Source organism: Lepisma saccharinum, chromosome 12, assembly GCF_977018435.1.
Source record: "Lepisma saccharinum chromosome 12, izLepSacc3.1, whole genome shotgun sequence".
NCBI lineage: Eukaryota > Metazoa > Arthropoda > Insecta > Zygentoma > Lepismatidae > Lepisma > Lepisma saccharinum.
In genome coordinates, this window is record NC_139240.1 from 38,430,376 (window position 1) to 38,457,475 (window position 27,100).

Below are 27,100 nucleotides of genomic sequence, written 5' to 3' on the forward strand. Positions count from 1 at the left end.
TTCAGGTAGAAGGAAATAAACTAATCCATCCCTTAGTTCAACATTTATTTCTGTGTTTATCTCGTGTATTTAACGTTAACAACTTTTATCTGAATACTAAGTTCAGAAGCTCTCTGGGTACTCTCGTTCCCATTACTTATCTCCACGTCGTCTTTACTCCATTATTTCTCGTAAAACGCTCGCAAACAACCTTGCTTAATTTGTTATTAAAGGTTTATTTCTCCGGATAATGCAAATAAGGTTTTGTCATGCATAATGTATGATTGTTTCTTGTACGCGAACACACACATGCACGTTTATTTATGTAATTGACGGTAACATGTAATTATTCTACATTCATGAACGTTATTAAAAACAATGCGCAATGTGTGGCATTATCAAAGATACGATCTCGGACACTGTGCGATTCACCCAAACACTATACGGCTGTCCGGCAATTCCTTATGTTCCAGGAATCGTGCAAAGATGTGATAGACGTTCACAGATGTAGATTTTTTTTCTGGGAGAGGCACAAAATGTGTTGTTAGCATATGAGATGTAACCCTGGAAATATAATGTGCAGATTTCACGGCACACGCACATATATTATTCATATGAAGACAATTACAAGGTTTTTATGACCAGTATAATTCTGTGTGTTGTCCTGTTTCCTGTCCTAACGTGTGCCTCTGTATAGTCTCAGCTTTTAACCGAAGTCTGAATATTTTGATATTTTAGCTACACGACATTATACAGTTACGTTATTTTAGTTACGGTAAGGAGCTGGATCCATATAACGTGACTTTCAAAATAGCCTAAGTGCTGACGCACCCAAAATGTTAAATTCAAATTAGAAGGTTTTTTTTCAGGTCCAGTTTGTGGTCAGATAAACTAATCGCGACTGGACCTTCAAAGTGGAATCCAAACCACTGCAATGCAACCCTACCAGGAAACGAAACCAGGACTCTCGGATTATAAGGTGACGGGATTAGTTTTTTTTTTTTTTTTAATACAAGAAGTAAAGAATAAAGTGCTCCCCTGTGCTTTGCACCACGCCATGAAGGCGTGTTGGGGGTGTGGACTTACGGCTCCACACTTTCTTGATCACGGCCGAAGGTGGGGGTGATCAGCACCACACCCATGGCTGCCTTTACCCCCCCCCCCCCAGAGTTTCCTCCAGGCTTCCTCTGTATACTCTCGCTTTATATTATCAGTATTCTTATTTTGACATCAAAGTCCGAACCGGGATTCGAGCCCGGAACCCCTGGCATTGCAGCACGTTGTGTTAACCACTCCGCCACGGAGGTCGACAACGACTGAGCTACCGGTAATGATAGCATTAGTAGTGTTGTAGTTCTACTTTATTTGAATTAACAGTGATTGCGTAAAGGGAAAAGCTTTCTTCAGGCGAAACTGTAACAAACATGGTAAATATTTTACGTTGAATATTCACTTTGTGTATCGGTTAACGTTGTTGCCTTGTAACAATATTCGGATTCGATAACCGGCGTCCACTTATTTAAGCGTCTGCTATATCTAGTCCCAACTATTGCATTTGTGCTAAACTTTGTATTATTTTTTTTTGCTATCTGTAAAAGATAGCGCGAACATACTTTTCATAATACTTGGTCATTCTTTTTGGGGAGGCATGTTACCCCGTACCCCTCCCGCTAACTCCGCCAATGGTGAGGAACATTTCAGACTGAAGCGAAGCGACACGCGACTCGTGTCTCTTAGTAACGAGCCAAACAACAGCAACGTTCCACACTGCAGCAGCATGACAAGCCCTACTAGCCTGCGTTCGATTGGTGAAATCCTCAAGTGTTGCTTGTCGCCTCGGTGTGAAATCCCCTGAAAGTTTGTCCACTTATGTACGGGTAGACTGGATCTACAATTTAAAATTAGGCCCGAACCACTGGCATTGTGCATCCATATGGGGTCGATACGAAAAATGTAATAAATAGAAGTAGATGGAAAAGGCTAGTTTTTGTGGGCAATAAAATTAAAACATTCTGTTTTTATCTGGCTTTAAATTCTAATTTAACGTTATAATTTAAATGAATACGTCAAATCAGGGGCGTAACATACAAGCGGGCAGGGCCCAAAGCCTAAGGGGGGGGGCAAAAATAAAAGTTATTGTCGTATTTCTCATGTGAAACATTTACTCAAAAATTCACGATAACATACTTGGACATTTTTATCAGTGTATTATTTTCTTGAATACAAAGCGCTTTGTTTTGTATTTTCTTCTCTTGACCTTGCACTTCCAGTTGCAATATGTTAACAATAATGTACCTCCAACTGCCACAGAGCAGTTTTTTTTTTTCCTTCCTACAGCTTCAGATGCGATTGCCCTCTGTAACGGGCACGATGATGATGATTTATCCTCCGAATTTCCTGATCACGTTCTAAGTTTCAGGAAAGTGCTTAAATCTGAAATCACCTCAGTAAGTGCTTTGGCAAAGTTTCTACACTAGCTTCCACCTTCCAGTATTCTCTGTACCCTGCACTGCCTTCTATTTGTTTTTTTCTCTTCCAGTAACAGTCACGACAGAAGAACTATCTTTCTCAAAACTGAACGGATGGGGGGACTCGCATTCAAATCTCGCCCACGCGAAATGTTGCTACGCCACTGCTTGAGATTAATGGGTTTTCATCACTCACAAAATGTAATTGCTGCAAAGCAAATTACGGTGCGTACCCTGTATACCAAATGTACATTTTTAGTGCACGATGCCACCAATTAAAAAATCACAATGTTTGTATTCAGAAAGTAATTACACTATTTTCCACGCCTGAAAATCTTTCTCGTACTGAAGTGGATGCGCAGTTGGATTTATGTAAGTGTTTCAATCTTGAAAGAAATACTATATTTGCTGACACTGTCGAAGAAGGTAAATATTTAATCCCTAACAGGAACTTTTTCGTACTGCCTATAAGTCATTAAATCCTTTCCGGAAGTAATAAACAAACATGCCTGAAGTATACACGTACACTGTTCTTTTTTCAATATCTTGGAATCTCCTACACTGTAAGACGTTGCTTGAACAATGACGGCCTCGCTGCCATCCAAATACCGCAGAAAAGAACCTTTACCGTTTTAAAAGTTAACGGCTATTACATAGTTACCCTAATTCACTTAGTTTTAATTATCCTGTTTTTAAAATTATATTCATGGTGCACGTAAATATAATTTAGAATCATTATCTCTATGCCTAATACAATATTGAAATTCAAGTAAAAGATGTAAAATGACAGGCTGTAAAATTTGAACGGCAAAATATAAAATTTACAGTAAAGGCTATCTTCTTAACAGTGTAAGTAATACTGGGTAATTTTTTAAACTATGTTAATGCAAGTTTCTTAAAAAGCTTGAATAAAATCTTTTGAAGAAAAGGGAAAGGACACCAAAAACCGTAAGGTTAACGAATTTTTCGAGTGAATGTTTTTGTAAGACATGCCAGAAAATGCATTCACATTGGAATTGAAACACAAGAAAACGTTCTAACTGCATCATTGCAAAGACACGTGTAATCAATCCATGAAATATATGTATACAATATGTTGTTGTTGGCAGTGAAGCAGATGCGAGACAATCAAAGATGACGATCGTTCAAAGATTGCGTTCACATGTCGCACGTAAGACGCACACAAACTATACGTTTATGTTCATACGAAACAAAGCGCACACAACGCCATCTACAACTAAATAAAGCCAAGTACGTTCTTTAATTCCTGGCAACCGGCAGCAGCCTGCCCACAAGGTCACCTCAATACGCCAGAAACAAAATGGCGCCTCCGCTCAAGAGGCACGCGGAACGTACGGACAAATTTGCCGACGCAAACCAGGTGGTGCTTGCTTTAAAAGTACATTTGTGCATTTTCAGTAGTTTACTTCCACCAGCGAACAACTGAAACTTAGAAGAGTCGTCTACAAAGTAGATAAAACGCTTGAAAGCTAGCAGAATTATTTCTTGTTATAGCAGTGCTGTAGTTACAACATATTTACAGAGTAAACGCTATGTTTCGTGAAATATTAAGTGGAGACCATGTTTTCTTTAACTTTGGATTATGTGTCCATTAAATATATGGATGAAGTCAACTTCTACAAATTATGTCATTCATGGTAGAATATGACGATGTACCCATAATTGGCATAAAATAGGCATATTGCAATAAAGAAGGCATTTTAAAAATAAGAAAAATATGAACGCGTGTTTTAATGATTACATTTAAATATATAGACCACAGTTATTGTGGTTATTGTGTTTTATTTTCTTGGTGATATTGCTTTTGTGCATTATCAGTTTGTATACTGTAAACAATTTTTATTGCTAATTGCACTAAAAGTGAAAATGTTGGGGAAAATACTTACGTAAAAAAGAAAAAATAACAGAAAAGACTAACAGTTCTCTTTGATCTCGTACGCTTTCCTAGCTTTTATAGTCCTCCGCCAATTGTTTCGGCAAAAATAAAACATTATTTATAGAGGGATGTCAACAAGCGACCGTATCGCTTGAGGATTGATTATAAGCGCACTGAAGTAATGGCCAAATTACATAAATATGAACAAAACGAAAGTAGAATGTATACGCAAACGAGTAAGGTTAACCACCGTATATTTTACATAAATAAGCTCTATACTACAGATTATAGGTAGTACACACATTCAGATTTAGAACTAACTTTGTCATGTTGAGAAATCCGTCATCTGCTAATGAAAATTAGGACTCATGATGTCTGCCCGATAGAAATGAATTCGTAATCACAGGAAGATGAACCGAGAATATCAGTAATATTTCATGACAAACGAATAATGTTGGCATAATTACATTTAAAAAACAACCATTAAAATCTGCTATCCGTTTAAAAATCTAATGCTAATGCATGTAATTTTTCGTCCCCAACAAATATTTCATGTATGAACATGAGATCAACATTTTACACTAAACATTTACGAATGTTTCTTTATTATGTGAATCACTTATTAATCCGTGAAGACGTCGAAAACAATAAATTGTCAACATAAAAGTAACTCTCGCCTTTGGAGATCAACAGACAAAACTACACAATTTTAGCAATCACCTTTACCTGAGTAAAATATGATTAATTTAAGTGTTGAAAGCAATCGCTACCATTTAAATTTTAAAAGGCGACTTCCTGTCAGTAAAAGATAATATAAACATTCACTGAACCTATATAAAAAAGAAGCTCCAAGTGGTGAAAAGCGTGTTTCGAATTAAATATGATCATTTTTCACTTTTCGACAAAATTCACGCATTAGTTCCTAGTGCTAAAAATTCACACAAGTCGAGGAATTCCGCTCACTTCGGTACCTTGATATGGGCTTATTCAGTGTAAGAATAAACGAAAAGTTGCCAAAGTTATTTATCTTTGCTTTCGCTCGTCTAGTGCATAGTTTTACATTTCTCGGATGGGTGCTTAATTTACACACAGCACTCCAACTCAAGGCTGACGCACTTGCAGGAATTGACCGTTAAACGTGTAATTTTGTTTTCTTGCAAATGATCGGACATTTCCACTTCGATATTAAATATGTTTTAAATACATTCATTTTACTGATACAGATACAAATATGAGATGTGCAAAATACCTCTGCAATATTTGTTTTGGTTTGAGAAATACGCCTTCAAACACTGGAAATTAAAGTCCTACGTCACCGCAGTAGGAGCGTCCTCTGAATGACCAGACGTCACGGGTTATAAAGGCGTGCAGCACTTTCAGTACGCCCCCTGAAATGGGTAGTGAAAGATGGGTTCGATGTTCGATACCCGTTGGAGGCTCATACTGGTTCGGATCCCACCTTAAACTGTAGGTCCAGTCCCGATTAGCCTATAAGTGCATAAAAATGGACCTAAATAATAAAAAAAGCAAACGAAACAATTATTGTGTAAAACTCAAGTATCTTTATAACTCGCACATGATCTGTAAGAAGTTCTTTTTTCTTTAATTTATAAAACAACAGTGTATATATAGTAAACAAGAGTGTGTAGAAAAATTCAGAACTGCATATTTTACGTACATTACATGTTAAATTGCAGAAGTTGAAAAAATAACAAATATCTGTTTACATTTAGGGCTTTTGCGTTAACTGAAAGAAATCATTTAAAAAAATGCATATTTATTTGCATATTTTACACCTTTTCAGTGCATATTTGCATGCATGTTTTAGGTATTTTAAGTGCATTACTATTCGGGTCCTACTTATTACAGCTTCTGTGAAATACCACTTTCATTCTGCATTGTTCAGACGCTTTATGTTAGCTTCAGAATTCTTGAGCAGAAGTGAAGTCAAAAAGCTGCCTCCGTTCGTTCATACATGCAAATGGCAAAGACTCCTCCCTCCGTCTGCCGCAGGAAGTTGCATGTCATTCCTGGCACGCCCATTCCACGGCTTGTCATTCCTCTCACTTCTTGAACAGCCACAATAAAAACAAAACTCCTTCGTGTCCCCTGATCACGAGCAAACGCAATGGCTACCGTTTAAATGACAAATTAAAAGAAGCTCTCTGTTGTTAGGGCGGTAGAATAATCGCGAAACTGAATAATCTCGAAAGAGCACAACCGCAAAATGCAATACAGGATTAGACGCGAAAGGAACGAGAGCGAAACAGAACAAGCGCGAACGGAATAAACGCGAAACGGATTAATCGCGAAACCAAAATTGAACACCGGAATAAGCGCGAAACGGATTAACCGCGAAAATTTCACTTTCGCGCTTAATCCCTTTCGCGGTTGCTCTGACAACCCCTGTTGTTCACTTGTTAAAGGCATTAATAGTTTATACACAAAACATAGGTTAATCCATGGCTTATTTATGGTTAAAATAAATGGTGGAAAATAATACCAACAACCATGGGCGTCCGGAAGGGGGGGGCAAGGGGGCCGTGGCCCTCCCCTGGAAAACGAAAGTCAACCAAAAATTACATATTTCACATATAATTTAATTTCAGACACAATAATGTGTGTTAATTATTGCACGAACATGATAAATTCAAATTTAAGCAATGTTTTGTGAGGGATGAACATTATTATTGGGGAAAATATGCTGTTGCCCCCCCCCCCGGAAAAAATACCTTCCTTGCCCCTCCCTGGAAAAAATCCTGCGGACGTTCATGCCAATAACAATTAAACTCCATGGTGCAATTACGCCGACGAAGTGGAATTTCGTTGGGTAACGTGTAGTCAGCACTGTATCTTGCTTTCTAGAGCACAACCTTTGTGAAACCACTGTCCGTAAATTATTGTCTTAAAAAGCCGATGCCCTGTCCCACTTTACTTGAAAATATATTTTGTTATGTACACATGAAATTAAATATTAATAAATAAATTATGACAATCATAAAGAGTAATACTTCGATTATGGGCTAGTTGATAAATATTCAAAAAAGGAAAGGTGTAAATCAGTTGTCATCCACTGGATCTAATGAAATCTTGTAGTTTGCTCAGACCGTCATTAAATTAATTTGGTAAAGTGCTGATGTTCATTGGTCATACAAGAGGTACAATTCGAATCGAATAATTCAGGAGATATACTGTAACCCCTCCCAAAAATTGAGGGAGTGCAATGTACCCCTCGTTCCTATGCCGCTTCCAGTCTTCTTCAGAACGTACACTAAGTTAACCGTGAAATTTGCAATAATCTAACTTAAAATTTAACAGTCCACCTGTTAATATACAAATATAAATATAAAAAAAAGTTGAATGTTTTATCATGGACAATGATAGGTAATGATTATAACCTGCAGTTGCGTGGCCCGTAAATATATATTTTTTGATTTGGAGGTCGGGTGCCTGGAATCGAACATCTGCCCTTGATTATAACGACAGCGTAAACTGTTACACTGTAAAAAATTACTTTTGAAAATCACATCTATGCTGTTGAGCAGTATGGTGTTGACTACTTACGTTTTGGAAATTCCCAGAAAAGTAATGATTCTGTTGGCGACGAATTCGGACGAGTTTATGGAAATTTCCAACCTGTAGACAGGAAGAATTAGTTCCGTATAATGAATGAAGGTTACTCTCGTAGCATCGTGCCTCAAGTCATCGTTGCGCTCCGTGGCATAGACCCAGAGCTGCAGTTGGAAGAACAGTTCGCCGCACTTCGTTGTGTCCTTACGTGAAGGTGACTCTTTCGCATTTGGAGAGATGTCTTAAAATTAAAGTTTTGTTGAAGTACACTTTAATGCTAAGTCGGACCTGGCCTTGTAGTTTTCAACGGAACCACTTCAGTCCCTCTGAAATGGAATTCGGGTCGTCTTGATTGGAATGCGTTGTGGTGGGTGGAACCTGACGAATGTTTATAATGGAAGAAAACATTAATAAATGTACAGAACACAGTGAAACTTGGAACATTGTTTGGCATCGAAAATACTTGAAGATTCGTTGGTGCATTATAAGTGGATTGTATAGAGCGACCAGAAGGAAATGAACCTTGGACGAGAAGTCTCCGCGCAGCTTTCCCTTCCTCAGTTCAGCTCGGACCACAAGGATGCATGGTCCACTCTGCCCCTCCCCTCCACGCGGGAGTACGGTGCACAGGTTTTTTTGCTTGTGGTTCCATTATAATTAGCAAATTTTGAGTGACAACTTCTACCACCGCCGTAAAGTTAGGCAACACACACAACGCCTTGCAGGGCAGCGAGCATTTCAGGATCTAGGTGTCAATTTTTACTGCCGGTCACTGTACATTACAAATTATAACATGCCGGGGAATGTTTGCGTAAATCTTCAAGGGGACAATGCAGGACAAGGGGGATGCTTGTGGAAAGTTTCTTTACGATGGATAATATCCGTCCGCGTTCACCCGCACTTCGAGCACTGATATGTTGGCAACGCAAACAACCTATAACCTGTAAGTGGGGTTATATTTACACTGAATATGTATTTTTCATATATTTGGAAACCGTAATTTGCTTTAACAGACGGCAACATGTAATCAAATATTTTGAAGAGCTTGGGAAAATGTGGCGACATTTTGGTCATTATTGAGTTACAAAGTAAAAAAGAGCCATCCTTCAATTTTCTCGTGTAATCTCCTTGTCATTCAATTTGCATTGGACTCATTGAACCCTTCGGAAATTGATAAACACAACACGAAAATAATTTATCTGCACTATAGCTATCCGCCTAATAAACTCAAATGACCAAAATGTGACCATGTTTTACCCCTGAGCCCTTCATTTAATAATGACATTTCTTAGAACTGGAACTAATACCTTCGTATTTCCAGTTTGAAAACACACTGTAAACTGAGTTTTTAAAAAGCCGAAAGTAGAGGCTTTGTTAAGAAAGTGGGATTCTTGTCCTCATTTAATCTATTAACTATATCTGCGTACCTTAGTGTTGTCAGGATCGAAACTTTTTAGCATGTGCTTCAAGGAAGCTATTAGAGCTCGGTGGAGAAAGGTTGAAATGAAATGAAGTGCCGGCCTGACTGTCAGTAGCGTGCCCACATTATTTATAGCAGTTGCAAAGTGACACAGTAAGAAACGATATTCAGCTGTTGAATTTCAGGGAACGTTTAATTAATGGCCGTGTGTTTAGCATGTGGCTATTTGGCGTGCACTAGAGTCCGCTAATGGATACCGGGACGAAAAAAATATAACAGCCTTTCAAGTGGATTACAACAAGTGCCCTAAAGTCCCTCCCTGTCCGAGGAACGTGGCGATGGAAGAAGTCGCTCTACATCATGCGCTGCCAAACTTCAAAGTATCTTATTGTATTATTTTACGTCGCTATCCTATCTCTTTAGGGGCATTCCACGCAATGTGGTCCTACTGCAAGTAAATAATGAAGTGGATCAGTCTGAAAATTATTATTTTGAACTGCATTCGGGTTTAAATGTTTGTGAATCATATAATTTACATATTTCATGAACAAAAAATATTAATGTATGCAGCCACGCCTCACAGACAAATGAGTGAAACTATACCACATTTTTAATATAATACATTTCATGCATTGAGGCTATGTCATAATAATGAAGCCCCCCCCCCCGTTTTGTTGGTAGACACCACAAAGTACTTCATAACTCTATGAAATCAATTCATTGTGGATATTTTAATCCGATTGAATGTCTAGAACCTACGTTTTATGTGTAAATGTCGCACACGTAACGCTGGAATGCACCTTTAGCTTAATCGCGACGACAGCGCTGAATGGTGAGTTGATGAACAAGCAAAATTCTTTACCCAGGATTCGAACATGGGATGAGATTGATGATCAGTTTGTTTACGTGATTTCTCACCAATATGAAAAGCGCACAACTCGTATTTCTTCCGTGCTGTTAATATTGTCCAACGTTTTCTGCACTCTTCGCATCACTATCGTAAATGCTAACCGGAATGTTACGTGAAGTGCTTCCGTATAAAGCAGAGTTGTTAAAGGTCAAGGAATTGTAAATGAATTCAATTCCTCTTCAGGAGAGAAAATCAGCAAGCGTAAATGGGTGCTGGACCGTAAAGAATCATTTTTTATCGTAGTGTTTCAATTCGATTGATTTGCTTTATTTTACTTTGCTTCTTGTGCCACTTTTGGCTAATTTGCGAAGATGGGGATGAGTGATAACATGATGAAATTGATGAATGAACACTTACAAACATCCATGCCCAGTCCAGGATTCGAGCCCGGGACCCTTGGCGTCGTAGCGCGATGTGCTAACCACTCCGCCACGGGGGCCGGCTGTGTTTCAATTCGGTCCAGGAACTTTCTTTCGGGGTTAATTTAAATTTTGTCCAAGTTCGTTGTTGAAATGAAACAATATCCAACTTGAACCGAACTTATTGTGCCCTGTTACGGAACCCATTGGAATTTATAGGTTCCTGGACTTGAACAACCCTGGTGTAAAGTACTGTCCTCTAGATGTTTGGAAGCAGTGCTGACATTCCGTGTCCTTCTGGTTCATTCCGTAATTCCTCTCAACTTGACTTTAGGCGTTGCCTGGAAAACTTATGATGAACAGATGAAATGGCCGATCGGCCATCGCATTGCTGTCTGCCGGTGCAGTTGAAGAAAAAGCACGATACCTCCGAAGGATTTAGTCTGCATTGTTTCCGCTGGCGGCAAGCGAGAGGAACGATGCTGATTGACGGCCGCAAGGAGTCATCGCTTGGGCAGAGCGAGGGGCTCTGTGTGGGTGCCTCGGGAAACGGCTCCGTCTTTTGTGCTCTTTTTATCTCTGGTGAACAATGAAGCGACCGGAAGCCCTTCGGTTATTCTCGGAGGAGCAGAATCGACTGTTTTCTTTTCCGTCTCTTGACTTTTCACACGGTTTATTTTTTTACGCCTTTTTTCTGTCAAAATCCTGTCTGAGTTGCATAGCATTACTTTGCAAGTAATCCAACACTACCAGGCAACAGTTAGTACTTCCCTTGATAGTAAGACCCGTGCATACGATTTATTAGGTGGGCAGATCCAAAAAATTGGAGCAGAGAGAACATCCGAAATGCTGTTTGATCGCCAACCACAGTGTGCGATTTTGTTGTTTGTGAAGGGGATGCCCACTCTGTCGCGTATTTGTAATTTCATTTCGGGGGCTATGTTTTTTGGGGTATGCAAATTTGTATATGTTACCAGTTAACTAACTCTAGCATTCTTAAGGGCATGCGGGACAGTATCCGCCCGGCTTTTCCCTTAGAGTCAGTGCTGCCAACTTAGCTCTCTTGGAGCCAGATCTGGCTCTTTCGTGCACTTGTTTGCCTGTGAACTGGGGCGCCCGCCCCTGTGCCTCACTATGATACCACCACTGGTTCCGACCCACATAAACCTACTTTTGCCATGATTATACGTTTTGCACGTGACGTGATATTGTTATACCGGCTGCGACGCCCCATCCCCTTTTATATCCTCAGCTACTTTTTTTATAGCGCCAAGTTGCCGCGAATTTGGCATAACATTGTTATCAGGGAATCCTTTATTTTCGATTTCGTACAACCATGAGATGGGTGATGCCACCGGATCTAGATGGTGAAAACTAAGAATAAATTGTCATCAATTTAGAGTTAACGGTAATAGCAGCGCCCCACACCTTTGACAATTAACATTACTCTAGGAAGCACTTCGTAAATCTAGCTCCTTGAAAGTCAGTTTTAACTCCACTTAAGGCGAAATTTAGCTATTTTATGCGCCCCAGGTTTGGCAACACTGTGCCAGAAGGCAAGGAGAAATGCATTGGACATATGGGAGTATTTTTTGATTTGTTATCTTGGGAATATCAAACTTCCGATGGAATAGAAAATTATATCAACGGGATGAGGGCAATTTGAAGAAGTGATTCCATTTGATTAGACGTAACTTGATGTTGAAGTTGATTCCCCATAAGGAATACATGGGATTCCGAAAATTCTAATTCGTCGTATTTTTTTACAGGTCGTATCAACTTTGAAAAACGCTTCGACCTGCCTGCCACATGTGGAGAAATTCATACTCTCTTCTACCCCAACGTTTTTCTTGAGTAGCATTGCCCATTCCGACGATATTCAAATAAATGCACACATGGTGCGTAACTGTATCTCCTCGCCTTAAACTCGAAGGTTTATGGCTGCCTGCAGCAACACATGCCTTTCATCTGTCCCTCTCCTGGGCAAGATCAATCCAATCTTTTCCATCCTTACCGATTTCCTTTATTTCCATCTTCGTCTTGGCCTTTTTACAGGTATCTTACCATCAGGTTTCCCAACAAGAATCCTGTAAACTCTTTCTTCCTCTCTCATTCGTGCCACATGGCCTGCCCACCTAAGCCTTCTTGATTTAATTATTCTAATAACATCTGAAAATGAATACATATTATGCAGTTCTAAATTATGTAACCTTCTCCACTCACTTATCTCCTCATCCCTTTTAGGTCAAAATATTTTACCAGTTAGTAAATTAAACTATTGCCTTGCCTTATAACAGGACATTCAGTCTTCATGATAACATTTACACGTAAGATTGAAACAGTATATTTACATCTAAGAAATACCAAACTCGTACACAAAAACAGCTATTGAACTACTGAGAAAACTTGGCCAAATTTCTATTGTCATTTCAGTTCAATGACTGTGTGTGGTGAGAAATGTGATCTACCTCGTAACGAATAAAGCTGACGAAATCAACTCTACTTGGTGCTAGGCTGGAAGCTTTTTGTAAAACTTCTGACGCAGTGGGGTTAAATATCCATTTTTCCGAAACATAGTTCCATAGTTAACAAAATTGTATACTATATGCATTAATTCCATTTTCTGTGTGGAGGATAAAAACATTTTCTTTTGCCAGGGATAAGAAAAATTGTGGGGGGGATCCCTGGGATTCCCCCTCCCGTTAATTAGTACACTAACGTAAGCATGTGGTAGCATTGCAGTTAGACGTAAAATTATAGAGTTGCACAGTAACAGAAAATTTTCAACTCGAAGGCCAGACAAACAAATACAGTCGCTTACAGGCAAAGGCTGCCACATGCCGTACAACTGGGTGCTTATTCAGGGTGACTACTCACCGGAAATTCATGAATTTTTGGCTCTGGGAATTCTGCGTGAATTTTTCTCTGTAGACGTGAAAAATTGCAACTTTCATTAATCCAAATCCAATTGAGTTGATTCACATTTATATATGCTCTGAGGGAGTTATTTCACAGTTCAGCTTTTATTTTTATCAAGAAAGAGAAAGCAATCTTCATGGAACATAAAACAGAATTATCTCGATCTTCGTTAGTTTTCTTTGCAGAGCAATCTATCTGACAGACGGAAGATTATTGAAATATATATATTGAATTTGATTAGGTAAAATTGAGTTTGAAATTCTTATATAATTAATGATTTTTCATAGATTAGTCTATCCCGTAACATTTGTGACGTGTGTTTGTAAATGTATTTCGAGTCTTGAGTATGTGTGAAATGGCAAATGTAAACTCAGTACTTAAATTAAATATACGTATAAACAGTTTAATTGAATTGAATTAGAATTTTTGATTGATTGATTGATTTTGTTTAGTTACTTTGCTTTTGTGCCATTTTTGGCTAATATCGAAAATGAGGATGAGTGATGATTCAATGAAATTGATGAAGGGACACTGACAAACACCCATGCCCAGGTCTGGATTCAAACACTGGACCCCTAATCAGAATTTTTAGTACATTGGAATCGTAAACACCATTCATATTGTTAATATTCAGTATTTGTGTGTGGGGTGGAGGGGCTGGTGAGAGGCGGTAATACGCAAGGTTGAAATAGTCTTCTTGTAGCCTTGAAATTTGTTAAAGTTCGCCCTAGAGTAGCCACCCTGTTATTGTTTACATTCAATTCTCTGTATATATTGCAAATTAAGGTTATCCAGGGTGGCTACTCACCGCGAATTCCTTGAAGTCCGGGAATCAATTATGCGTGAATTATTGGCTCCGGGAATTATGCGTGAATTTTTCTCCGTAGGCGTGAAAAATTACGTTATTAATCCAAATTCCATTGAATTTTACTTATTTACAAATGCTCTGAGGCAAGTTTTTCACAGTTTACATTTTATTTTTGAGGAAAATAAAACAGAATTCTCTCAATCAGTTTCCTTTGTTAGTGTCCTTTGCAGAACAATCTCTCTAACACACGGAAGATTATTGCAATACAAGATATCTTGAAGTTGCTTAGGTAAATTTAAGTTTGAAATTCTCATACAATTAACAATTTTTCGTAGATTAGTAACATTTGTGACGTGTGTTTGTAGATGTATTTCGAGTGTAAGTATGAAATGGCAAATGTAAACTCTGCATCTTAAATTAAATATTATAAATATATACAGCATTTCATTAAATTAGAATTTTTGGATACATTAGGATCACACAGACCATTTATATTGTTATTATTGTAATATTGTTGTAATATATTTGTGGGTATATGTGTGGGTGGTGCGAGGCGGTAATACCTAATGTTGAAATAGAGGAAACATTTCTTCTACCCTTGAATTTTTAGAAAGTCCGCCTTGAAAACCGGGAATTACACTTGAATTTTATCAAGGTCCTAGAGTGGCCACTTTGTTATCAAGTTTCCATTATTTTTTTTTATACAACTAGCACTACAACTACACATCACCTCCACTCACGACCGGATCAAGGAAGTGTGGGGCGTTACCCCCACACCCCCTATACGCCTTCATGGCGTGGTGCTAAGCACAGGGGAGCACTTTACCTTTTTTATACAATTAGCACTGAACATCCATGATAATTCTATGTTTAGACATAATCATAAATTATACGTATTAGTAATGATTCTTATAATGAAGAACATGTCTGAATTTGAGTTAACACAAAAGGGACATTTTCGCATCACGACTGCACTTCGAAAAAAGTCGGGACTATCCCGACTAAAGGTCTGGCAGCCTTGCAATAAAATTATCAAACATTGCAGAATGACTCAATCTCTACCTCTCCACAAACATCTCATTCATCTATGCAAGGACAAAATCTTAAAATTCGTCAATGGTATTTTCGTTGTTTTTTATGCACTCACATTTCATAGCTCGAGGGGGAAGTTGTTTTTCAGGTAAACAGGGCTCTTAGGCATTATGGTTCATATAGGCATTTTAGGTCTTATAGAATTTCAGTAGAGGGGTGCTGTGTACATGAAACGCAAAGATCTCTAAATAGCATACGAACGTAGAAAAAATAGGTATGGAACTAGAAATCCGTTCCCTACTCATGACACCGTTCAACACCACATAATCACATCTTTTTTACCTTAGGTGACAGCTTTGATCACGGAGTTGAAATCATTACATATTATTATTTCTATTTTTTATTATACGTTACTTTTCTGCATCTCTAGGCCAATCGCGATGAGGATGAATAACTATTTCGCTCACAATTGAAAACCCAACTGGGCTCCAACGCAGGACCGTCGGTTACAGAGATCAAATCCAGCACGCGTTACGACTGTGACAAGAAAGGAGAAGAATAGCCGTGGTGAATTTCCCTTTACAATCAACAGAAATATTGTAGCTACTACTAAAAAAATACATATTTTAGGTAGCCTGAGTCTCCTGCACTTACAAAACCTCTCAACTTTATTTTGAGGCATCATCGTTAGTTCAAATATGATGCAATGTGGTCCGCGATCTATTATTCATTTGGATGCCTCTGCTTCAGTTTGGCAAGGTTATTAGCTGAAATAATATTATTTTTAACTTTTGTTTTTCAAGATTTTGGTGTCTCTCTCTCTCTTTATTTTGTTAACTTCTTTGTTGTGCGTGATCCGGAAGTTTGTTGTTGAAGTTTTCCAATCCCTTCTTCCTTGTTCGAGAGCACTTTGAAGCATTTGATTGTTTCTTTAGTTTCGTCTCTGCTCACGGGCTCTCATCACAACAACAAACCTCGGATTGAACGAGGTATCAGCGCGCAGGGTGTTCCAAATACTGCCAGGACTTAAGTGAAAGTAAATCCTCTGTGCGTGTTAATATACTTGAGGTACCCTGTATGTAATATTCGGAGAATGTAGACCAAAGGTCGTGTAGAAAATGTGGCGGAGATGGTTAGCTGGTCGCTTTTTCCTTCTTTATTCACTAGTGCTGCAACCAGGGTGAATAAAAATCAGATTTTTTAAAAGAAAAAAGCGCTTAAAATTGCTTGTATGGTTTTTGACGATACATATGGATAGGTTTTTTATAGAAAGGCTTTTTTCTAGTAAACGGCCCTGTAAAATATTTGAACAGTTTGATTAAAGCAAACAAAAAAATATATGAAAATATACATTTTTCTGTTTCTGATACTGTATATATGAACCTACTATGGAAATGCTTGTTGAGTGTGTTAATGAAACTGATAATTTCAGTAACTATAATTCCAGTGAAAATAAAACATTCTGAATGTAGCTCTATAATTGTAACTTAAAATATTTTTATAGTCTTTGTAGTTGAATTTTGGCAATTTTTATGATAGTTTAAAAAATATCAGCTTCCATGTTTATTTACAGTGTAATGATAATTACACTATTTACAGTTTCATATTATTAGTATTTTGTATATTTTTCTACACAAGATTTTTGCTTATAAAAATTATTTAAATTTAAATCAAAAGAAATGTTAGTGCTTGTGCATCCACTCTACAAGGGATGCACAAGAATTTGCTTAGCAAATTGTCCAGAATTACTTTCATTAATTTTTCTCTTGCGTCCAACGTATTTTTGAGTTAGTTGTTATTCCACTTTATGCACAGACAGGTTAATCGGGACTGGACCTGCAGTTTGATGTGGGATCCGAATCACTGTGTGTCTCCGCCGGATATCGAACCGTGGTCCCTTGTTTACAAGGCTGACGTTACCACTACGCCATCTGGGAGGCCTTTTTTAAGGACTGAATTTTTACATATACTGGTGTAGAGGTTGTCAATAGCTTGTTTGGCAAATTGTTTAAATTCTTGAAGCTCTCGTTGCGTAAAACAAACAGGTGGTGGACAATGTGCTTTATAATACTTATGCCAGTGTGCCTACCAGTCTGGAAAACCTGGAAAGTCATGGGAATTTATCTTTTCTGAAAATGTCAGGGAAATTGACCGTGTTTCTGGAAAAATCAACATTTTTGTAGTAGTGTACTAAAAGTAAGTTTTTGAACTAAGAAAATGGAAATGCAATAAATTTATAATTTGTTGTGAACAAACTATACTTCAGTTTGATATACTGCGTATTACCGGTGAGTTACAGTGTACATTTCGTATTAAATAGCCTACTCTAGGAGAAGGGATCATGTTTTGAACTATTTTCAAGAAGACATCTACTACAGTAAGTGGTTATTGGCACATTTTTACTCTAATTATGTATTATTTATGCCATCATTGTTACGAATTCTTATATAAAATAATTCTTTGTTGCCATTAGTCAATACATGGCAAGTAATGCATAATAGCTCACCTTGATGCCTTTATCCAACAATCAATTTCAGTTCAGTTAACCTTCTCGTTATTGCTTTGAAATTGGTTTAGTGGGATTCTAAGTATGGGGCTTAGCTAAAATGAAGTGGTCTTCTTACACATGTGCAAATACATGAATTGAAATTAAGGTTTGATCGAAGAAGAGAAAAAGGTTCTTGGTATGGGAAAGTCGGGGAATTTGTCTATGAAATTGTAGACACCCTGTCCTGCTCTACAATCGGCATCGTCACATCGCTATTTTGATTTCTCCCTACATCCTATATTATGTTAAGAAATATACTTATGATTTCGCTAAGGAAAGCTTTTTCTTCGCTTCGTTGTTGCAGTACTTGAAACCACCATATTGCTGGATAATTTGCCTAGTATATCTTTGCAAAAGAGTAGTATTATTGGCTTCGCTCGTGGGAGTTGCGCCGTGGAGCGCGTGCGCACACCAGCATACGATGCACATCAATCAAGCGTCCCGTTGTGTCTGCTACGAGGCTGGTGCTTTTTAACATGCCCGCCCGGTCCGGTCCGGAGGTGAAATTCGCGCTGCACAGAAAGGCTACCACGGCAAGAACGTTCTTTCGTCGAGTCCAAATCTGGTTTCCGCCGGTGCGGCTGCAGAACGCTAGACATGGCGCACGGTATTGATTCCGTTCGGGGTCGTTCACCGTCTAGCAGGCCGTCCCGGTTTGTAGGTCGGAATTGGGGCAGGCGTTCCCTTTCTCCCCCGACCTTGACGACACCTGCCAGAGGCCCGCATGGCGAGGATGCCTCGGGTTGCGTAACGCGGTGATGTAATTCCGCGTGTTTTGGACGTGAGGCATTTTAAACATGGCCGTCCGCAGGAGGGACCTTTTGTTATTTACCGTCCTTCTCGGCACGTGGTCGTGCAGGTAGGCTGCCACGGGGCATCCCGAAAGGAGGAACTTGAACGAGTTGACCTTGGCAACGGAGCCAGCAAGGACGTGCATCCAGTCAGCTGGGGACTTGCACAATTCCGACCAATGCGCAGGGGGCAAGCAGCCAGATATTTGGAGCACAAAGCCTCAATCAGAACTGTCGTGTGCTTTATTATTCACATGTACAGTTTTCAGTTTGTCCTGTATGTCATTCTGCCATCTCAGACCCGCTGACGGAAGTATTTCATTTAACAGTTTTGATAGCATAAATCCTACCCAGGCCTGTAGCCAGGCCCCCTTGACATTAGGTAAAAATCCACATTCCTTCCGCATCTGCATTAAATGTCAACAGATCCCATGTTTTATTGCTTTGGCCGGGGGTGGAATGTACGGTAGGCGCTATGATTGAAGTGAATATTGTACATTTTAACTTAAATATCTGTATCATGAAAAATAGTATGGAGTGTGTATTAAGAGATGGTGTCAGTAGCAGTCATTAGCACTTCAAGAGATGTTAGATATTTGTGTCCATGAGCCAGTGCCCGGTGTTTACAATATAAACAACTAATTTAACTTCCATACGTGTACAGTATGCACTATAAAGTATTATTTAATCATCGCCATTGATATGTCCTTAACAACCTTGTGTAGGAAACCTTATTCCTCTTGGTTCAATAGTTGTTTACAATCCACGCGACCACCATTACATCTTTACTTGTGACGTAGAGCTCGCTTTTGATTGGTTATGCCTCGCGAAATGTTAAGGAAATTAGAACCGATTCTATCTGTGAACTATGTCATAGAATATGGTATGGCATCAAAATGGTATGAGATTTCTTCACTTTACGTAGAAGTCGATCGTAGCAGAAACGTTAAGAAATATGCGTCCATCTAAAGTGGGCCTTAGTATTGGTCTTCTACAGCTCGACTTTCTGCTTGTTTCAAATGCAATACATTGCTCATTTAGGTATCCTGCGATCCATTCGCATAACATGCCCTTAGCCATTCCAATCTTCTGACTTATATTTCCGTTACAGTATCTGAAATTATATATATACTTGCCCCCCCCCCCCCCCCAACTTAGAGAGTGAGAACATGACCACACATATACTTCTGTAGCCAGATCTCAATCGCCTGAGAGGTGATATCCACTCTGCTATCGCTGAAGTATTCAGGAGTACTGATTTATCGGTTGTGGTTCGGGACTGAAACACTGGAAATGATCCATATTATATAACATGATACAGGAGAGTTCATCAGAGTTTCATCAACGAACCAACGAGTCGATCGTCACTTCGAGATCTACAGGTAACGAACGTTCCTCTATCCTTGTCTTTCATTTTCTCTACACCCTTGCCAGACCAGTCAATTGTAGTGTTTAAAGTTTAATCGTGAGTGTTGTTCTTATTTCACGGGGCTAGCCCCCTTGCTTGGTTAAGTGTAGACGTAGCTTGTCAGAGTTATACCCCCTCTTAGGATACACCTCTCGCAGCCAAATAACTTCGAATATCAGGCTTCACATAGCCTATCTACGATCCCTTAATTGGAACCACCGGGTGTTTGCACAGGGGAACGCTGTACCTTTTTTTTTTTTTTTTTTTTTACCAGGAACTTTTTTCCGGATCAATTTAAATACGGTCGAGGAACCCTTTTTTTTCTCTCGAATCAATTTAAATACGGTCCAGTTCCGTATTGAAATGAAACAATACGCAACTTGGACCGAATTTAAATTGTGCGAGAAAAAAAAATCCGATACTGTTGGGGAACCCAATATAACCCATTAGAATTGATGGCTCCCGGGACCTTTAACAACTCCATTGTGAGCAGAGAAAGATACACTTCTCTATCGTGGATATAAAATTTATTACAACAGTTTTTACTTAGAAAATCACACTTTAAATGCAGTATATAATATCGCGATATTTCTTGCTTATGTTCCTAGATGTTTCACATTGTATTTAATGAGCCATATGCATTACGATAAACCACAGTGTAACATAATTTGTTAGCATCAAGTGAAGAAATGCTACCGTGGGACAATTCGTTACACCTAAAGCTAGAATATTCGTATTCATCCTGCATCAAAGTGTAAGGACACAAAAGAGAAATGTGTTACAGACTATAATTATTTCTTGTCTAAACTAACTCGGATGTTACCTGTTTTGTTTCTGTGCACAAAGTGTGCTTAAAACACCAAATCAACCAACCGTGGGGGAGTGGTTATCACAGCGCGCTATGACACCAGGAGTTCCGGGTTCGAACCCCGACCTGGGCATGGGTGTTCTTTGTGTAATTGTATCGTATCATCTTCGCAATTAACCAAATGTTGTGATAAAAAAGTGACGCTAAGTAACAAAAATGAAATCAAATCATTGATTGCTTGATTTGGTTTATTTTACTTCGCTTTTCCGCCACTTTTGGCTAATCACGAAGATGATATGATAAAACTGATGAAGGGACACACACAAAGAATATCCATGGCGAAGCCGAGATTCGAACCCAGGATCCCTGGCTTAGTAATCAAATCGTTTTTTATTTTCGAATGTGGGTGAGGGTTACGTGTACTTTTTTTCAGTACTCATTCATCATTTTGCAATCTTTTCCTGTTATTGACATTTTTTTAGGAATACTGGACCCTAAAGGGGGGAGGGGTGTGACGCACACCAACCCTCCCACCCTTGAGCATGCCACTGACTGCTACCCCAAGTTTCGACGTCACCGCACATCACTGGTGTTAAATCACGCCATCTCCTTCCACTCATGTCCTTTTATGGCTGGAAAGCTTTAATTTTTCCAGTTAGGTTTCTGCCTGGTAAAGGTCACAATCCAAGGTGCCCCATTAATTCACACCCCTGCTGTGTATGTGGCCAAGAAAATTTATTTTGAAGAGAGTGATTGTCTACTTTTGCTAAATATTAGATCAAACATTAATTGCTTTATTGAAACATTAATTAAGAAATAAATCTATGCATAACTAATTTTATTTGAAAATAATGTCATATGATAGTAGTAAAAGGTTTTGGGTATGGTGTTTGGATTCGTTGTTTCAGCCCTATAATTGTTATGAATATTTTGTTCCTGACCCCTGTTCTTCTTTTCTCTTCGCAGGGCAACAACAGCAGGGGGAGCAGGAGCTCGCCACCAAAATGTTACAGATCCAGTCCAAGAGGTTTTATTTAGATGTAAAACAAAATAGGAGAGGAAGGTTTATTAAAGTAGCAGAAGTGAGTATCTCGCTATGTCAGTTCATATTTGTTTTGGGGTGTTCGGGTAGCAGGTGCATAGGTAGGCTTGCAGGCTTTAAAGAATAAAATTCTGGAAGATTTCTTTACAACCTTTAAACCCTTTAATCTAAGACTAATGTCTTGAATATCAGCTGTTAACTGTTTGGGGTGTCTTGCTACTGTGAATACATACTATGAACTAATCTGTATAATAAAAGAAAACTGGGTGGCGGGAAATTAAAAATCTTGAAACTTTGACGCAACAATGCCTTTATGTTTTTCTGCAGCTCTTCTGTGGACGCTTTGCTTAATTAATGTGTTTAAACTTTCTATTTCTCCCTTCTACTCAGGGGCGCCGACTTGTCAAAATTATTTGGGGTAGGGGCTCTGATGACTGAAATAAATTAATGAATGACTCACTCTCTTCCTTTTTAAAGTTTTGGCTTCAGTGTTCGGAATCTCATAAAAGCTAGGGGTGTGCGGGATCCCGGTAAGTCGGAACCGGGATCGGGAAAAAAAAAATTCCCGTCCCGATCCCGACTTTTTGGGATCCCGAGCAGTCGGGAAATACCGAATGCTCATTTTAAAATGTCGTTATTTCTCGACGTTTTCTGCATGGTGAATTTCTGGAACTTATCGTAAATTGTTAGTTTTTAATCCAGAAATAACTTAAAGTGAAAATGACGTGTAGAATTCGAGATGACGGGAAATTGAAAATTTTTCCCGTCCCGCACACCCCTAATAAAAGCCCATGAATTCCTCAAAAATATCAAATTTTTATTCACAGTTTGAATGCAAAATATTAATTGTCCACGGATGGATATGTCACAAGTTTCGTCAACCATAATAGCAAAATATTCCCGACTTTTAATATCTGCTACCACAGAGCGCAAAACAGATCTCCCTATTATATGAAATATCTCGTTCTGAATGTCATGTGAGAGCCATTTGTAGTCCGAACGTCCCATCCACTACCCTAGTTCATGCACATCGTCTTTTGAAACTCTTTTAGTAAAAATTTTAACAATACTCATAATTAAATACTTAGTATATAGTAATAAGTCATGTGTTTTGCTGTCTCTGGTCATAGCCCCCCCAAAGTTGATGGTTTAGTGGTCTCAGTCCCCCAAATTGATGGTCTAGAAAATTTTAAATGTGTATTTAAAGTTAAAGTTCATGTGGCACAATTCAGAGTAGACTTTACAAGAGAAGCAAAATAATACATTAGATCCTCTTAAGCAAAATTATTTGAGGGGCTCTGCCCCCACATTGTTAATATTGGGGGGGGCTCGAGCCCCCCCAAGCCCTATGGAGTCGGCGCCTAGGCTCCTACTACTTACTTAAATAATGACTCATTTTTCAGGGGCCTTCAAAATAATATTGTAAAGTATGATTGTTTGGTTTGCAGTAACAAATTTCTTTTCTCGGCAAATGCATATCCAAAGAAAATTAAGAGAAGATAATAAAAATAATAATATTAAATCTTGTCATTCTGGAAGATAAGGGTTGGCAAGCCTATGCATAAGTTGGAATCATATGCATGTGTAGATGTTAGTGCTGAAGGTAGCCAGGTGATAGCAATTTCAATTTGATGACAATGAAAGCAAATTAGCATTGTTCATAGTTTTTACGAGTTAACCCATAATCCACATATGATAGGTTTAGTACATTAATTCCAGTGTCTTCTGTGTTGTTGTTAATGCCTGCAAAATTGAACTTTGTAATTTATATTTTAGGAATAATTTGTATTCAGCTAATACATTTTTAATAATAATTTCTAAAAGAAACTGATGACTTTACATTTATTTTGCTACAGGTGTAGCAAAAAAAAACAAAATGATCGAGTTCATAAACTTGATTGTTTAGTAACAGTGAGGAATAATATTTCCAATAGTATAAATTCAAGAAATGTAATTGATTTAAATGGCCAGTTTGATCATGCTTGAAAAAGTTTAAAAAAACTCCACCTATCTTTATCCTCTTTCATCCATTGTTAAGGGTGCTCCCAAAACCAGCACATTAGTCTGTGTCATTTCCTTCATAAACATGTTAGGTATAGACTCAGCATTAACAACTGGGAAACAAGATATTTACTCTTTTTTTCCAATTATAACATATGCAGTCTTGGTATGCACCAACACACTCACATTCCCATTCAACAGACTGAAAATATATGATTATGATGGTGCATAGTGCAAGCCAGCCAGCATTCTTTTGTGAAAGTACTGATGTAATTGCCTAAGATTGAAATCATAGATTACTAAATTAAAGTGGTTGTGGAATATTACATCTCGTGTTGTTTTCTTCATTTACCAAAGGCATAGTTTTAGGTGTACAAAACACAACTACAATTTGTCAGAATGATCTAAACCTGTGCCACTCATTAAGTGTAAGAATAATGCAATCTAACCCATGACGAATTTCTCAAATACTTTGGAAGTCCCTGCTGAAGGAAATAATATATACACCTGCGGCAGCTACTCCATCATTATAAATGTGTGACATTGATAATGGACTCTTCAATAATTTGACTTTACGATTAGATAATAATTAATTTGAATTCTGCTTTTAATTGTACAATATATTTTTTTTCCATTTCCAAATGTTCATATTTCTACTATTAACAGTGATTACAAGTTACTATGTCATGTACCCAGTTTATATGGTTTTGTTGGACCACATATTGTTTCAGATCCACCTTCAGCTATGAAACAAGTCCCAAATAGCCTATCTGAAGATAAATTGACTTGAAACAAACCTTGCTGTCAGTTCATATGATACTAATGTTTGTAATGCATGATATTGAAGACTTCAGTGTTTATGTTAAAGCATAGATTCCTCATTTTAGATTGGTGCCGATGGAAGAAGAAGTCAAATATTCCTAGCCCTATCTACAGCTGCAGAATTTAGAGACCATCTTTCCACGTTTAGTGATTTTTATGCTTCATTGGGTAAGTTGATTATTCAGTGCATTATACACAGTCCGACAAGTAAGTAATGAAACAGTCATTATCAGATGAAAAGGAAACAAAATTATTGAATGTTGCCTGCTTATTACTCAAAGTACATCCCTCCTGCATCAATACAGCAATAGGCACGGTTGGCCAATGATCGTTACGACATCTGCAAGTCTTCATGTGGTATGACTTGAAGATTGGAAGTCACAACCTGTTGGATGGTCGTGTGTTCATCAAAGCTGCGTAATTTCAGCAGCAGCTTCACTTTCGGGAACGGGAAATAATCACAGGGGGATAAGTCTGGGGAGTAGAGACGATGATTCAACACTCTGACTTGTTTTTGGACTAAGAATACATAGACAACAACTGCTCTGTGGGACCACACATTATCGTGGAGTAGGAACCAACTGCCCGGTTCAGGATACTGAGGTCTGATACGGTCAGTTCTCTTCCATAATCATTCAGAGCACTACAATAGTAACAACCAATTACAATTCCACCCTTTGGAACAATTACATGATGAATAATGCCTTTGCTGTCGTTAAGACACAACATTGTCTTCACCCTTGTCTTTTGGAGCTGCATTTTCTTGCCTCTTTGTAAATTTAGCGACTTCATTCAGCGATTTGTCTGTTCGTACAAGAAGCATAGTGAAAATGCTCTGTTTTGTCCTGCACAACAATAGAATTCGACAAGAAGCATAGTGAAAATGCTCTGTTTCGTCCTGCACAACAATAGAATTCAAGAAATGTTTATTTCCGCAAGCAGTTTTCAGAATGTCTTTCATGAAACTTGATTTTCACTTGCTGCTCCATAGCTATTACGTGACGACACCCTTACACCTCCCTCACAACATGGCGGCATAATTTCCAGCATGCCCATCGCAAGTTCATGATCTGTTGCCAGGTTGTGGATTATTGCCACGTCCCTCGCGTAGACACCTACCAGCTTAGCACAGGGGAGAGACAATGAGATACCTCTGGGCACAGATCAGGTTTACTAACGCTACAAATATATGGAAAGAAACAACAGATTTAACCCACTACTGAGGGTACAATTCGTACTATTAATTATGTACAAATATTAAATAACTTTTGAAGTCTTTTCATACAGTAATTTTCTTCTGTTTTTCTTTTTTATTAATTCTAACCGATCTTCTTCGGACTTCTTCTTCTTCTAATCAGTATGGCATCTTCTTCTTATGGCCTCTTCTTCTTATAATCAGTATGGCATCTTCTTCTTATAATTAATATTGCATCTTCTTCTTATAGCCTCTTCTTATAATCAATGTCATCTTCTTCTTATAGCCTCTTCTTCTTATGATCAATATGGCATCTTCTTCTTATAATTAATATGGCATCTTCTTCTTATGATTAATGAATCTTCTTCTCCTTGTATTTAATAATTAAATTGCCTTCTTCTTGCAATTAATAAGGCTTCTTCTTCTTATAATCGCTAATATTCCTTCTTCTATATATTTACATCTTTATTCCTCATCCTTTCGTTACTCTTTATTTACATCTTTTGTTTCGTTCCTTGATTTTTCTAAGGAACGTTTTATATCCTTGCTATCTGGATTATTCTTTGTCCGTGGATCATTAAATGAGCTTCCCTTTATATCATTGTATACACTTCCTGGAACGGTATGTATATCTATGTGCTGCAACTTATATCCACGTTCTTGTTTAGAAACGTCGTGCAAAAGACCCAGTAGATCATAATTGATAATTGGAGGTTGTATTATTTCTCCTCCTTCCCTTACTCGTCTTGCCAGAATAGATTCTCTTGTTTTTCTACCTCCTCTCTTTCCTCGTTTCTTTGACATCCCTTTATACCAATTGACGTAAATATCGATCTTCCAAATAAACAAAGAGAAAGGGGTTAGTTAAAGATCGCCGCCTGGCCGGTGCTAACCTTAACTTGGAGCTACAATGTATGCGCCTCCAAATGTGCTTGGGTGCTGCCGAGAAATGGTGCTACACCTGGGGAAAACAACCCAAAAGCCACACGTAACTCTAAGTTCGTGGGAACTGTAATAGACCCAAAATCGAAATTGCAATTCGACTTCTTTACTTTTGTATATTAATCGCTTATGTCATTACTGAATGATAATTCCCCTTTTCTCCTTATTTATATCCTGTTAT

General features: G+C 38.3%; 1 protein-coding gene across 6 annotated transcripts in view; it reads left to right on the forward strand.

Annotated features, from left to right (window-relative positions):
* Positions 1-27,100, forward strand: part of Pur-alpha (Purine-rich binding protein-alpha) — a 184,530-nt gene that overhangs the window by 142,459 nt on the left and 14,971 nt on the right. For all 6 annotated transcript variants that reach the window (XM_083132131.1, XM_083132134.1, XM_083132129.1 and 3 more), the window contains 2 exons: positions 21,884-21,999; positions 24,848-24,950. In XM_083132131.1, the coding sequence (XP_082988257.1) occupies positions 21,884-21,999; positions 24,848-24,950 (219 nt within the window). The remainder of the gene's footprint in view (positions 1-21,883; positions 22,000-24,847; positions 24,951-27,100) is intronic.